We start from the raw sequence: 16178 nt of genomic DNA on the forward strand, positions 1-16178 counted from the left end.
GCAGCCTCTTCAGAGGGCACCAGGCAGACAGAGGCTGGGGCCAGACACGTTGGGGCTTGAGAGTGCTTTGTCTTCCTGGGAAAGATCCTCCTTGCAAGGCCTTGCGAGCCTTCTTGATGGAGCTCTGTCTTAAGCACTCTTGGAAGCCAGGGGGGAAATGAGGCTAGGCTTCTGGGGATCCCACACTCCATCTCTCAGGGAGTTGGGTGGAAGCTTCACTTGCAAAGACCACAAGAGAACTTTTACCCACACTGGGCGGATGAAAAGGGATGGACAGATTGGGAAACTGAGACACAGAGAGGACAAGTACACATATCAGCCAGGACGCAGGGGTCCCAGACCCCACCCAGGCCAGCGTAACTGCCTCGAGATTAGGAGTCAGAGAATCCTCTCTCTACTTTTCTTGGACCCCAAGAGAAGGCTCTGTAATGGGACTAAGGCTCATGGAAGAGAGGAGCAACCTGTCCACACAGAGGAAGACAGGTGATCTCTGTGACCACGAGAGCAAAGCCAAGGGCAGCACGAGAGAGTTCAGTCAGGCCAGAGGCTCTCAACCAGGGGCCATGTTGCCTCTCCCCTCCGCACCCAGGAAACAGTTTTGCCTATCAGAACTTGGGGGGCTGGTTGTTGCCACTGGTGTCTAGTGGGGAGAGGCCAGGCATGCTGCTGAGCACCCTACCATGCACATCAAAGAATTATCCAGCCCCACATGTCAATAGTGGCCAGGGTGAGACAGTCTTGAGTTAGAACGAATGAAAACGTGTGAGTGTTGCGGGTTCAGTTATTGGGCCAGTGTGCCAATCACTAAAAAGGATAAGAAGGCAGATATCAGGTCGGGGGCAGAAGCACCTAGAGGAATGCACTGCTGTGGGGGGAGTTCGGTGATTCTTCTCACTGAATGCTCTGTGCCAGGCCCCGCGCCGTGCTGAGGCCGCAGCGGGGGACCAGCCAGGCCACTCCTGCCCTCAAGGGGCCTGGGCTGTGATACAGCTCAGTGTTGTGCCGACACGGAGGAGCCCAGCCTGGAGCCCCCAGTTCTAAGAAACGCTGCTGACTCCCAGTCCCTGCGACAGGAGCACGTGTTAAAGACAGTAAAGCAAACAATCATCAATATTGGATGGGCTGAGATTAGCGACGGAGAAGAGGGAGTCCTTCCAGATTAATAATGCATCGAGGACTCCTTCAGAGGAAGGATAAATTATGCAGGGCACGGCTGCTCAGGCACAGGAGGAAAACAGTGGCTCTTTAATTTGGGGGTTGGTTGGATCTCTGTGGCAGGGATTCTCCCTGCACTGGACTTCAGCGGCAGCCTTGCTTCCGGGCCCTGAGAGAGTCCTCCCTTGGCTGTCAGCAGGGGTGGGGGCTCTTGGTGCAGTTCTCCACCTGTGCAACAGGCTCTGGCCGGCCATAGGGAACCCCTGTCTTTGAGAGCCTTAAAGCTCTTACCCTGTCCTCCAGACCTAGCCCAGATGCCACCTCCTCCAAGAAGACTTCCCTGACCAGCACAGCAGTTTGCTCCGGTGCTTTCTACACACAGCCCTGGTCACAGTTACTTGAGCACACGTTGGGACCCAGCAGGGCCAGCCACACATAGCTCACTGATTCTAAGATGCACTTTCCCCCACATTTCACACCTCAGATACTGCGTGTGCTATACAATCAATGGTGTATCATGGTTCAGTTAATAGCATCCTCCTTTCCTAGTAGTACATAAAACAGGGCTGTGCCTCACTCCTGGGACTGTCTCGTACTTGCAGAAATGTGGTAGAAGGTGCTCAGTGTGTGTGAGTGCTCCAGACCCGAGTTCCCAAGGGCTGGACTGGTGCTGAGGGACTCGCTTTTCCTCCTCGTGGTCCAGCCCTGCAGGCACTCGGTGTTTGCTGAATGGATGACTGAGTGAATGAGTGCTTGGGTCATAGACGGGCCTGCTCTGCTGACTCCAAAGCCCCTCTCAACAGCCTCCTTCCCAGCCCTCTAGCTTGCAGATGGCTCCACCCTAGCCGCTCAGCTCCAGGGACTGAGGACCAAGGACAGATTCAACCCAAGCCAAAACACTTGCAGTGACCAGAGGCTCTTGGGGGATTTGTGGAGAATCAAAAGCTGGAAATGAAGAGGGGGCTGAGGCCAAGTCCTGGCTGTCCCAGCAACGGGGTTGCAAAGAAGAGGCATCTCTGGCCTGCAAACTACTGCAATACCCACCGCCCAGAGCTGCCAGTCCTCCCCTGAGCTGTCCTGCAGGTCCGAGCGGAGAAGGGAGACTCCCTCACCCTTAACCACCTAGATAAGGGGCAGCCACATAAAAGGCTGTGGAGGCCTTCTCTGGGGCCAACAGCCTCATTTATCACCAGAGGGTGGCGCCAGCTGGTGCGTGAAGTGGGACGTGAAGAGATGCAGAAGAGGGGGCCGGGGCGCTCTGGCTTCTCTGCTCCCCAGACTCAGGCTCCCCTGAAGCTCCTCCCTCATGGGGCCAGCTTCAGCCGAGGCGACCTCAAGCCCGAAAGGACACAGAGTGCAAGGAGAGGCTGGGCCTGAGCTCTGTCCCTCCTGCTCCTCCACCCTAGCCAGGGCCTGCTGGGACAGCCCTCACCAGGCCCTGGGAGAGCCCTACTGACCTTTAAGGTCCCTTCCAGTATGGGCCCTCTGAGGCTCAAGCCCCTGCTTCTGCCCTGGCAGTCTCGTCTCCGGGCCTCTAGGGGTTGGGGAATGGCTTAGTTAGATGTAGAGCACGTGGAGGGGACATTTCTCAAGGACAATGCCCCCGAAGCACTGTCCCATCCCAGCACCACAGGATCCTGCGGCTCCATCCCGCCCTGCTACCCTGAGGATCACCCAACTCCCTCCTTGCTCCTTTGCAGCAGGTCTCAGGTGGCCCTGTTTTCCAAGCTGGCAGCCGGGTATGGCAGACAGAGGCAGGTGACCTGGGTCCCGGTCCTGGCTATCTGTGTGGCTTTGGCTTCCCCTTCTTTCCATCAGAGTCGTCAGGTAGCAAAGGCGACTGCTGAGGCCCCAGCTCTCTCGCTGCCCTGCCTGGGTGACCGGGCTAGAGGTGGGGATCTGTGCCCCGAGAAGCCCCCTCTCCACCGGTACCCACCCACCCAAGCATCCCCGGACCCCAGCTCGTACCTGATGGTGTTGTCGGCATGACAGGGGCAAGGCAAGGTGCAGCCGGGGCCGTGCAGTCCCTCGGGGCACAGCCGCTCCTGGCATCGTGGGCCCTTGTAGCCAGGCTCACACTTGCAGGCTCCAGTGGTGGGTGAGCACTGACCCCCGTTGTGGCAGTCACAGCGCTGTGAGCACTGGAAGCCGAAGGTCCCGAAGGGGCATTCCTCTTGGCACCTGCAGGACAGCAGACGGGGGTTGAGGCTGTGCCCCCTCCCCTCCCAGATCTGACCAGCACGCACCCTCGCCCATCAGCCAGTGAGCACTGCCCCCCCCCCCCCGGAAGGAGGAGGACTGAGCTCCTTCCGTGTCAAGTAGTTTGCCTGCTCCTCAGAGCGCCCAGCGTAACCATAATCCTTCCACTCATTGCCTCACAGCCTCTGTTGGGGAGTGTGATGCCCGCTGCCGACTGCCCGACGCCCCCCACCCCAGACTGGGGCTATTCCCCAGGGATGCAGAGTCTTTGCCCTGCACCTGGACCCTGACAAAGTCAGGGGGACACCTGCGGGCATCCAGGGTAAAAGAGGCGGGCGGCTCCTGCGTCCCAGAGACTTGGGAAATGGCCTCTGGGATTTTCATGACCCGCGTCCCGGCACGGCTCCCGTGGTGCTGGAAGGTCAGTCCTGACATTGGCTTTCTCGTCATAAAATGGGATGATAATACCTAAAGCTCACTAAGTTGTTTGAGGATTAAACGAGATAAGGTGTGTAAACGTTTGGAAAGGTGTCCCACGCGTGTAAGGGCTCAGGAAGAAATGTTAGTTACGATTAATATTCTTGTTAATACTGTTCTCTGAAGTTCCCGGAACAGAGCCCATCCGACCTTCCACCTCAGGTACTGGCATGAACAGGCTCGGAGGGAAGAATTCCAAAATGTTACCCACCGAGTGGACTTGAGGAATTCTGAAGTGTTCTTATTGTCATCTAGACAACCATTTTCTGGTTTCCTGTGCCTTCCACAATGGCGGTGGAGAGGGAGCAATAAAAGATGCTTTTTAAAAAAAATAGAACACAGCCCTAACTTCTTTATTAAATCTTGGAGAGTCATGAGTTGGAGCCAGTGCCGTTCTCCCCAACAGGGCAGGGAGAGCCGTGTCTGGGGGCCCTCGCGCGCTGCTCATGAGGGCACGTGGCGGGGCCCCAGCGATGCTGTCGGGCTGGGCGGCGAGTGCCTGAGGCCCAGAGTGGCCGGGGTGTCGAATGCGAGTCCTGGCAACTCTGCCCAGATGCCACTGTTTTCTCTTTGCCACCTTGTGCCCACAATGACAGGGAGAGGAGTAGGGTGACTGGGGTCTAACCTTGAGGGCTTCCCCAAGGAAGATGCCACCCATTGTCCCCTCACAAAGTCACTGTGGCAAACGGAGGTCCATGGCGGAATGGAGGGGCAGCAGGGATGAGCACGGTCACAGCCCGGGGCAACGGCCAGAAAGGGGCTCCCAGCTAGGCAGGTCCTAAAGCTGGGACCCGGGCCCTTAAAGCAGGGGGTATGCCCATCACCCTCACTCTGGAGTTGAGAGGGCTGGGATGCAGACAAGTGAGGTGTGTCCCAAGCTCATACAGCCTGCAAGTGGCCGAGATGACCCCAACTTGTTGCCCACCAGATCTTGCGGCATTTTAGCCAGTCCAAGGTCCCATTTGGGAAAGAGAAGAGAAAAGAGAGAGAGGAAGAGAGAAGAAGGAAGAGGTTGTCTGGAGAAGAAACAGAAGGTAGAAGACAGGAAGAAGGAGGAGTAGTGGGATAGGGGAGGGAAAGAGGGAAACTGAGGCAGAAGGGCAGGACACAAAGCATTGAAGGGCTGGAAAATCACTATCTGAATTGTTAGCTCCTCTTCAGCCTCAGAATGGATTTTCTCAGAAGTCAGTCAGTTTGGTTCTCCTCAGATGTCTCAGACACCAGGGCAAGAAACCCAAGCCAGGAGAGCCTCCTACAACTCCACCTTTCCACTGGAACATTCCTGCTCCCTGCCACCCAGCAGGACGGGGCAGAGCCCCGGCCAGTGAGCTCCCCATGAAGGGCACTACCCGCCCCCCCCCACCGCCATATTTATGAAGTGACTGACTCCATAGCCCCAGAAAAAGAATCTGGAAATGAAATATTGACAACCTAATCCATTTACATAATCAGCTTTTTTTTTTTTCCTACTCACAATTTAAATAACTTATTTATTTAGAGATCAAGCAATGACTGCTAATGAATTTTCCACAAAGCACACTAATAACGGGGCCTGTGGAACAGAAGGGTAATCACAGCAGGAATTAGTTTTCTACTTAAACATCTTTCCTTTGCAACATATCAATCTAATGTGTCTGATATTGCCATTAACAACCAGATCCATTGCTCAATTAAATTACAAAATGAGCTGCAAAGCCCTCGTTACGTTTCATGTTTAATTTGCACTGGATTCTGCCTATCCAGGGGGGCCCGCGTTATTACACCCACTCAACTTTAATATGCTTGCAATGATTTGGGGAGGGTTAATGCAGCTGTCACCTACAAAATTAATGGAGGCAATTTTATAAAATATTAAGCACTAGGCGGCCCATTGAGGTGGGAAACCCAAATGCTACCTGGCTCTCCCCGTGAACTCTCTATAGTTAATGGGTGAAGCTTGCTCAGAGGCCCCCAAGGGTTTGGGATATCTCTCTGCCCCGGGATCATGGGCTGGCCCCAACAAGATGAGGGATTAGGATTACTTTTCTGTTGGGTACATCTTGGCAGTGAAAACTGAGAGAGCCAATGATGTAGGGTCTACTGGTGCTGGGTCCCACCAGCTGGAAGTCCGGGCCTGTTCATCTCCAACAACAAGTGAGCTGGATTACCTCTCATGTGCAAGTGGACTGAAACAAAGGGTCCCGTTCTGGTTCTGGGGTCTTCCGGCTCCTGACCCTACTAGCTCATCCTGAACATTTCCCTTACTGGGGAAGAGGGTGAGGATGGGAAGTTGGGCTCAGTGCTTCAGTCCCCCCTCCCACCCACTTCCCCCAGAGACCCCCTCTCTGAAAGAAGTCAGGGAAGATCTCCGGATGCCATACCCCATGTTCTGAGGCTGGGAAGCTCATGTAGATGAACACTAGCTTACAAAGAGATCAGATCTGGCTCAAAAGACTTTAGGCTAGAGGCAAACAAACCTAAGGCAAAAAAAGGAAAATCACTTTTCTGGACATCACCAAGGATTTGGGGTTGACTCCAGTGACAGTTGGAATAGTCACAGCCAGAAGGATCGATGAGTTGACTCAGCTTCAATCCCTGCTTGCTGATGTTACCTGGGCAGGGGAAGCAGGGGATGGTGAAAAAATGTTCCTCCTGCCTCGCTTTGTCTGGGCAGAGTAACAAAATCCAGGGCCAGAGATGAAATCTGGATCCCACAGAAGCAGAGAAGGGGTGTGAGGACCTCTGCCCTACCGCTCCTCTCTCTTCTAGAAAAGATGCATATAGTTGAAGCATAGCCGGGTCCTGTCCGAGACAAATGTCCTCTTCTAGCTCTGAATTCACTCACCATCTAACACACTAGTTGTTGCCTCTCTCTCTTCCACAGCACCTACCCGATTGTCATAGCATCCTTCTTCCTGCCTCAGCCAATGTGCACACACGGGAATTCCTCAGTGATATGTTCTGTGGGTTATCCGCTCCACAAGGCTGGTTTGATTCCAGGACATTGGAGCCCCTGTTCAGCTGTCAGGCCACTAGCCCTCAGAGGATGCAAACTGAGGCCAGTATCCTTTTGGTACAACCCAAATTCGGAATCAAAATTTAGTTCTAGAAGAAATTATGCAAAATGTGTGAACTAGCATGCACTCCCAGCTTCTCTGGACTATTGGTGCCGTTGCCTCCCTCCAGTAAGGCAGGTAGCAGAGTGGGTGATCGGTGCCCACCTCCCTCTCCTGGTGAGTCAGTGCGAGCTTAGGGCTTGGGTCACTGGGCAGGGGGAGGGGCGTGTGTGTCGCAGGCCAAGGGCCAGGAAGGATGAGTGATGAATCTTCCTGGCCTGAGGACTCCGAATGCTTCCTGAGAAGGCAGGAAAGCTCACAGAGGAATGCTGTGGGGTGGGAAACCTCCGCCACTCTCTGCAAGGCCTCTGGGAAAATGAGCCACACACATGGCAAGGACGACAGTTAATTCTCCTCTTACCTGTCCCCCATGTAGCCAGCTGTGCAGTGGCACTGCCCGGTCACATGATCACACTGCCCTCCGTGGTGGCAAGGACAGTCCTGGCTGCAGTTCTGGCCGAACGTCCCGGGTGGGCAGGGCTGGGCACACACTGCTCCCTGAAGCAGAGGAGGGGAGACACACATGACGTCACTCTCTCCTAGAACTGGCACAGCTGGTACAGCCCCGGGGACCATCCCGTTTCCTCAGTGGGACTTTCTCCGCAATCACAGGAGCATAAGAAGCTGGACACTGTGGCTCTAAAGCCCCATTTGAGAGATAGGGAGACTGAGGCCCATCGGCTCCTCCGATTATTCAGCACGCACTTATTAAGTGCCTACTGTATACCAGGCACTGTGTTAGACATTGGGGAGACAAAAATATGAGGAAGTGAGCTCCCAGTTTACTGGGGAGAGAGGTAAGAGATGCAGATAACTAAAGCACAGTGGCTAAGCGCTCTCACGCTGGCCTACCATAAAGTGCCGAGGAAAAACAAAGAGAATCTGGTCTGGAAACACACACTTTATTTCCACTCCTTTCCCAAACCCTGCTAACACAAGAGCAAAGGGGGAAAAGGTATAAGCCTACAAGGACAAAAGGAATGGGAGCAGAGTCCATGCAGGACACGAGATGTCACATGCTGGAAGATCGTAACCTCGGAAAAGCTCAGGAATCAGAGACATCAGGAACCTCTGAGGGTCAGAATGCAGGTATGCTGAAACAGGAGGGCTGTCTGAAAGTGTATAAAAGAGAGAATAAGACCCCAGATCTCTGCCCCCGCTTCAAATAGCCAGGTGACTTGCCCAGTCTGGCAGAAGCCTGGCAGTTGACTTTTGAAGAGGTTGGCCCATGTAGGCTTGGACATGAGGATGCCAAGCACGGCTGAAGGGGTGCCAGGAGAAACGGGGATCCCGTGCACCTCTGCCTGCTCAGCAACTAGACTGCTGATTCCCACTGGCAAGGTTTTGGAGGATTCTTTTCTGGGGGGCACTGATAAACTCAGAAGGAAAGACCTACAGATACTGATATTTAAAGGTCCCATCAGTCAACAAGCCTGGCAACTCCCTCTACCCCCACAGGTTTCCAACCAGCTTTTCTGAGGCTCACCGTAAAACATGAACAGGTGGTGAAGGACCACCAGATAGTTCAAATAAGGCTCTAACAAGACAGATGAAGACCTAAGCAGACAAATACCCAAGTGGAACACAGAGGAAATGGGAACTAAGCAGGGAGCAAAGAAAACTTATAAAAAGAGAATTAAGAACTTCTATTATAATTAAAATGAATATCTGTAGGTAGTTATATGAAATTATTTTATCTATGAAAGAGTGGAGTGCTATAAAAGGGGATATCCAGAGAAAAGCAAAGAGTTTTTGAAATCTAAAAATAAGATGGCAGATATTTTTAAATTGCAATAGAAGAGCTGGAGGATGAGGAAATCTCCCACAAAGAAGAACAAGAAAGAAGGGGAAGGAGGGGAGGCACCAAGGAAGGAAACTGTAGGCAAAATATAATAAAATTAGAGGATCCGTCCAGGAGGTCTGATATCTGAGTAACAAAGGATTCCTGACAGCGGAACAGAGAAAATGGAGGTGCCTAAATTAAATGGGAAATATAATACAAGAAAATTTTCCCAGAATGGAAGATGGAAAGCACTGATCTCTGAATTGAAAAGGCCTACAGCATATCCAGCGTGAAAAGTGAAAAAGACCCATATTAAAGCTTATCACTATAAATTTTTATACTTCTACGGATACATTCTCCTCAAAGCTTTTAGAAAGTCACATATAAAAGAACAGGAACCAAAAGATACCGGGCTTCTTAACTAGAAGCTAGAAGATAATGGACTAATGCCTTAGAAATTCAGAGGAAAATAGTTTGTAACCTAGAACTCTATAACCAGCTAAACTAACACTTAAGTGGGGATTCAATAAAGGCATTTTCAGATTTGAACAGCCTCAAAAAATTTAACTTTCCATGAACTTTCTCAGGAAGCTACTGGAGGATTTTCTTTTCATCAAAAAGAATTATCCAAGAAAAAGAAAGAAATGGGGATGCCAACAGAAGAGACAGGTGAAGGGAATTACCGGGTGGCAGTGAAAGGGAGTCCAAAACGACACCAGGAAGCGGGAACTGAAACACACAAAGCTTCAGTGTGGGAGTGCGGCCTCAAAGTAAAAAACAGAAACAAAAACCAAACTGAGAGATATCTGATGTGTCTGACCTTATCGAGAGGTCTTTTCAAGTTCTGCCAGAGAGTCTTAGGGATGAACTAGTAATGATACGTAAGTGAGCATATCAACGTAAACAATGATTTTGAATTCATTATGTCATGACATTATGAAATCATTAATGTTATCAAAATGATTCAACCAAAAATTGTAAGAAAGTACCACTTGAGGGTGGGGGAAGGGTTGCACTTGTCTGTATCTGATCTGAATCTTATTCTTTTTTTTTTTGAAGATTTTATTTATTTATTTGACAGAGAGAGACAGTGAGAGAGGGAACACAAGCAGGCAGAGTGGGAGAGGGAGAAGCAGGCTCCCCGCTGAGCAGGGAGCCCGATGCGGGGCTCGATCCCAGGGCCCTGGGATCATGACCTGAGCCGAAGGCAGACACTTAACGACTGAGCCACCCAGGCGCCCTTCTATGGTAGGAAGTCAACAGTTTCAACACATGTCTACAATGGAAAAGTCAGGAAATGGCAGTGAAATATGTGGTGCAGAGATATGGACGGAAATGCCAGAAGAAACACAAAATGTGAACAAACCTGCCTTTCTGGAGTGGGATTTGTGAGTCAGTCGGACAACTATTTTCCCCTCCATCCAGTACTAGCCTTGTGGGATTAGATAACTTCAAACATTATATCTACGAATCTTAGGTCTTTATTAAACAGAAACTGGAGCTTGCTGCCCTTCCAGCTGCTCCCATACCAGAGATAGTCATTTCTCTTATGGAGACTGAGGGTTCTCCCATAATTCATTAATCAGTTAGTTCAACACACAGTTATTAAGCACCAATAATTGCCAACCCAGAGGAAGCTAGTTTGCTTAGGAAAATGCTGCCAGAACCGACTCATTTTTCAATATCATCCAGTTTACTGTAATGAATTAAGGGGGAGACCTTTTAGCTCAGATTTCTCTTCCCCACATGTGAGAAGGTGAGGGGTGGAGGTGGGACAGGGGAATGGGGATTGAAGGGGCAGAGGCAGCAGCCGATGACAGCAAGATGAGTGTGTATGTGAGGAGAGGGGCAGGGAAAAACCACAGAGGAAGGGGGCCTCTTCCTCCTGGAGGTGGTAGGGGCTCCCCACAGAGGCCTGCCTTCCTCAGTGCACCCCACAAGCTTCTGAGACATGACCAGGGCCCCCTGAGGAGGCCAGTAGGGAAGCTTTGTGCACAGAGTACTTCCTTCCAACATTTCCTGAGGAAATCAAGCATCCTGGAGACTTTTTGGACAGGTGGGCAAGCACCTCCTTAAGCCCCTGCTCAATGTTTCCCAACTGCAGGCACCCAGGTGCCTGAATCCCTGGGCTCCTCCTCGGGCTTGAGCTCCTGGAGCCTGAAGGAATTCAATACCTTGGAAGGCCTGCTGCCTGGTATGGTTGGCAGAACACTGGACTCAAAGTCAGCACTTGGGTTCAAGTCCCAGCTCTGCCTCCTCCCAGATGGCTGAGCTAGAATGAGCCCTATGATTGTTCTGAGCCTCAGTTTCCTCACCTATAAAATGGGAGTCATAACTCCCAGTCTCCAAGGTGGTTGTGGAGGTTAAGTGAGGTTAGAGATGGGAAGGAACCTAGTATAGTGTCCTAAAGAGCAGTTCCTTAATTAATAATATTAATTCCACCGAAGTGGACACCCAATGTTGCACATCGTAGGGGCCCAGGACCAGCAGAGCCTTGAAAGAGTGGGAGAACCTTAACTGGTAATGTTGCTGGTTGGAAGAACAGGCACTGGGGGTTGGGTGGGGGGAGAGAGCAGGCAGCAAAGTGTCAGCTTAAGAGAAGAGGTAATAAAGTTAAAATGAGGCCATTAAGGTGGGCCCTAATCTAATCTGATGGGTATCCTTATAAGAAGAAGAGATTAGGACACAGACATGCTCAGAGGGGAGACCCTGTGAAGACACAGGGAGAAGGTAGCCAACTACAAGCTAAGGCAGGAGGCCTCAGAAGGATCCAAGCCTGCCAACACCTTGATCTTGGACTTCTAGCCTTAAGAACTGTGAGAAAAGACAGCACCCCAGTCTCTGCTACTTTGTTACAACAACCCCAGCACACGAACACACCTGCTCTATGGTCAACTAGAGGGCCCATCTCCAACTGTGGCGGGATCTTGGGTGGTGTGGCATCCAGAAGGTTGGAGATAAGAGGAGGCAATAGTCTCCCTCCTCTCAGAACTGGTTAGACCAAATGGTTTGTCAAAATCTGGAAACCAGCCACTCTTTAAGAGGACCGTGGCTAAATGGAGCAAAAATGATAAAAGGACTTAGGCAGGTCACATCGATTCTCCCAGAGAAGGGACCACTCAGCCTCTCCAACCACCGTCCCAGGTAGCATGATGCTCTCAGTGGTCAGTGACCAATGGCTGGTGTGGGTGCTGAGGAAATGGTCCAGGTACTGGCGAGGGCGTGGGTCTCTACGAATCATCCTTCCTACACCTGAGCATCTGTAATTTTGCAGCCTCAGCTCCAAAGGCCAATCTCTGGCTCTCTGGGACACCTGGTCCTAGTTCCCAGCACCTCAGCCCCATCTCTCCTCAGGCCTGTTGTTGTTTCGTGTGTGTGTGTGTGTGTGTGTGTGTACATGTACATACATACGCTATATCCAGTATCCACCATCAGACTGGGGACTCCTAACGGGGCCCGATCACATCTCTTACCTCCCCTTCTGTCTGCAGTGCCCACTCTCATTCAACTACTCACACCTGCTTTCTCTCCTCTGAACAGTGAAAGAGAGTAATTTCCCAGGCACAAGCTAATGACAGCTAGGCAAGTGGAGTGTCCTACAGGCATACTTAGAGCCTGGTGGCCAGGAATCTCTGAGGAGGGGCCTGGAGGGCCAGAGATCCCACTTATATTGGGGCTCTTCTCTAGCTCTGCACCAGGCCTCAGTCTTTTGGGGACCCACACTGTGTGACCCAGCAATTGTATTCTTTAGATCTCTGAGTGTGGCTGAAGCCACCTGGGCCCAACAAGAAAGTGAGGTCTTGGAGGATGATCAAGGCAGGACCCTTCCACCCAGCACCCTCTTCTGGGCCCCAGGCCCCCCCTGGGAGGGACCTCAGGGCTGAGCCACAGCTTCATTCCACTGTGACTCTGCATGAATGAGGGGTATTAATAATTCATACAAATCTGCAAGTTAAATGCTATGTCAAAAATAGAAATGCAATTGTCTACAATAAAATTAAAAACATAAAGTCTCCAAATCCAAAGGCTTCTATTGCCAGAGCTCTCTGTCACCGGGAAGAACAAACCTCTCACTGTGTTGGGGAGAAAAAGAAATTCTTCCATGTGTTGGCCTCCTCCCTTCCCCTTCTTTGACCACTGGCCTCCATCGGTCTCTCCAGAGAGGCCTTTACAGGGACAGGGCCTGCCTGTGGCCCATTCTCCTCCTACCTCCCCCAGAGCCAACTTCACTGCCTGCTGCTAGGCCTCTGAGGACCCAGTCTGTGGGTGGTGGAATTCTGGAAGCTGGCTGGAGATAAGAGGGTCTTCCCAGAGAGTGGTTCAGGGTGGGAGAAATGGGCAAGTGTGGGAGAGGCAGCCGTAGTTCCCTTTGTCCTCAGACACCAAGGGCTGGGTTTTGGGAGTCCAGAGTCAGGACACCCAGATACTAGCCCACCTTCCTCTTAACCAGCAGCGTGGCCTTGGGCAGGTTACTCAGCCTCTCTGGGCCTTCACTTCTTCATCTGAGAAAGGGACATCTTGATGGACCAGTGGTATTCAAACTCTAAACGCTGGGAGACCCCGTTTTTATGTGAAATTTTACCTAGAACCTCCATATAGAAAGTAGATTCAAATGGAGAAGAGGTGGAGAGTGGGACCGAGAGCCCTAATTATCAGGCTCCTCGCCCTCACCCCCAAGAAACCCTAGGGTTCTGTGAAACACAGAAGGAAATCCTATAGTCTTGATCAATTATTTCCAAATGCAGACCAGCAGACAGGGTTGGCTGCCTCAGAATCATCTGGGGAGCTTATTAAAGATAGAGATCCAGGCCCCAGAAGATTCCTGGTGGGGCCTGGGAATGTGTACTTAAGATCCCCACCCCCGGAAACTCTGTGTGCAGCCAGGTTTGGACACTGGTGCACCAAATCATCCCCTGATCCCGTCCTGCTCTAGAAAATCCTGGCACATCTGTGCCTCAGTGGGCCCTGCAGGCGTCCGCCCTGCCTGCTCCCCATGACCTCTGCCTTCACAGCCTCCTGAAATATTCTGCTCCTGCCCAGTAACCCTGTCCTCTCTGGCTTTGCAAAGTCTCAGGCCCCAAGGGAGGCAGCCAGCTGGGACACCCAGCTTCCCCTGAAACAGGGGGTGTTCCTGGAGAGTCGGAGGCAGAACACAGCCCAGGAAAGTCAGCCTTACAGACTTGCTGCTCCTGAGAAGCTTGGGTCTTTGGCAGGGGAAGGGAGTGTGTTGGCTAATAAGGAGGCTTGTGCATTGTTTGTGGGATCCAGGGATATAACACAAGCAATTATAAAGGACTTCAGAGTTTGCAAGGCACTTTGGACATGCACTGCCTCATGTGAGCCTTTTCCCAAGCATGGCAGTTATGAAGGGTAGGGCTTGACTAGTGTATCAGTTCTGCTTACAGAGGGGGAAACAGAGACCAGAGTAACTGAGTACTTTTTTCAGTGTCAACACTGGAGGTAGCACCTGAATTTAGGCCTGTGAGGTTATAATTCCCTTTTCCAATGTAGTGGTTCCCAGACACAAGACCTGGACTGGTGGAGGCTGCATAGAATCGCCTGGAGCACATGTTAAAATAGATTCTGGGCCCACAGAACCAGGATGTGTGCATGAGAGAGCAGGGGACAGAGGCTGGATATCTGAAGTTCTAGAACCTCGGGGGATCCACACGCTGCCATCTTCCCTCCTCCTCCCACCTGCTCCCCTGCCCTTATACCACACCCTTTCGGCCACATCTGGCCCAGAGCCCACGGCAGCTCAGGTGAGTACCTATGCCCAAGGACAAAGCTGATCTAGATATCCACTCCTTTGAGCATGAGGGACCACAGACTCAGAGAGGTTAAGTAACTTGACATCAGTTCACACAGCCCTTAGATGCAGACGTGATTCAAAGTTGTGTCCACTGGCAATGTCTAGTGATGCCCATGACCCAGACAGGAGGGAGGGTTTTCAGGGTGGGAGAGGAATTTAGCCCGCCCAAGGTGTGTGAGTGAGGGATGCTCACCCCTCTTACAGGGTCCCACCCAGGTCCCGTGGGCCCACCTACCGTCCAGCCTGGGGGGCAGGCACACTCTCCTGTGATGTGGTGGCAGGAGCCCCCATTCTGGCAGGGACAGCGCAGCTCACAGTGAGCCCCATGACTCCCAGGGGGGCACAGCTCCTCACAGCTGCATGGGGAAGCAGAGGTGTTAGACATGGCAGCGTTCGGTCAGACGGCAGGGCCCCAGGGCTCCCTAGGAATTAGTGAGTTCACCATCAGCGTGAACTGGGCTGCGGTTAGCTGAAATGCAGTCCTGCTTCCCACCAGAAGGGGGAAACAGGGCTCGGATATAATGAACTGGAATGTTTTGTGCTTGGGCCAGTACCTGTGGGATGACTTAACGTGCTTAGAGTGTAAAGAAGAGTGTTCCTCTGGGGAGGAAGGTTTCCGGAAGAGGAAGACATTTTATTTGGGTCCTGAGGGTGAAGTTAGTTTCACTGGGAGAAGGGAAGGGCATGCCAGGCAAAAGGAATAGCATGAATAGAGGGCACTGAAAAGTGGTTATCCATCCAGCTTTTAAGAATCCACCTAGATTCTTAAAGATCCGGGGAGAGGGAGTATCTGGGGCCTGCTCCACTTCCAGGCTCTGGAAGGTTCTCAGCTATCATAACAGGCTCACATGCACTGCTGAGGTATGAGGGAGGATTTGCACATGATCTTGGCCTTGAGCCTTAGGGCAATGGCCCTGGCCTCTAGCTGGAGCTGGCCCTGGAGCTGGCCAGACATTGGGGCAGGAAACATCCTCAATCAAGGATATGTTCCTGGCCAATGTCCTTGGGTGCCCTCTCAGGATCTAGGGCTATTGGGAGGCCACGGAACCTTCAACCAGGTGGGGAGGAGAACTTCAATCTTGCCTCTGAGGGGGTCTCAATTAAGCAGTCGTGGTGGTCCCCTGTCAGTACAGACTCTAGAATACTGGAGTGAGGGGCTGTTGGGGTCTGAGGGGGAGAAGACAGGGGAGAGGAATAGGCACAGTAAATTCCCCGAATCTATGCATGATACCTGCCCAGGGCCCTCACCCACCTCTTTCTCAAATGGCCTCGAAGGGTCAGGACCCAGGTGAGCGGGGGCATTTGGGTTATGATCGGAGAATGCCAAGCTAAGGTCTGGGGCCCCTGACAGGAAGGTGGAGGAGTTTAATGAACTCCCCGGGGCCATGCTTGGTCTCAGCTGGCACCAGTCACCCTGGGGCCTGGGTGGGAGGGACCTAACACCTGCGTGGGAGACGCCTGGGTATTAAACCTCTGTTGGACTTGGAGTCACAGCGCCGGAGATCCGACAGCCAGGGATACCTTGAACTTCTGCTGCGAACACCTGCCCCCGAGTCAGGAGCCAGGGGCGGACTGCGCAGCTGCGGGAGGGAGCCGCCCCGCCCGGCCCCGCCCCTCGGCCCCGCCCCGCCCCTCGGCCCCGCCCCGCCCCTCGGCC

General features: G+C 52.3%; 1 protein-coding gene across 1 annotated transcript in view; it reads right to left on the minus strand.

Moving 5' to 3' along the window:
• The window catches only part of MEGF11 (multiple EGF like domains 11), a 250988-nt gene that overhangs the window by 61578 nt on the left and 173232 nt on the right, over window positions 1-16178 (minus strand). The window contains exons 7-9 of the mRNA XM_034994182.1: window positions 14757-14877; window positions 7288-7424; window positions 3124-3336 (exon numbers count right to left, since the gene is read on the minus strand). Coding sequence (XP_034850073.1) covers window positions 3124-3336; window positions 7288-7424; window positions 14757-14877 — 471 coding nt within the window. The remainder of the gene's footprint in view (window positions 1-3123; window positions 3337-7287; window positions 7425-14756; window positions 14878-16178) is intronic.

The sequence above is a fragment of the Mirounga leonina genome, unplaced genomic scaffold (assembly GCF_011800145.1).
Source record: "Mirounga leonina isolate KUSES-001 unplaced genomic scaffold, KU_Mleo_1.0 Mir_91, whole genome shotgun sequence".
In the NCBI taxonomy this organism is placed as follows: Eukaryota; Metazoa; Chordata; class Mammalia; order Carnivora; family Phocidae; genus Mirounga; species Mirounga leonina.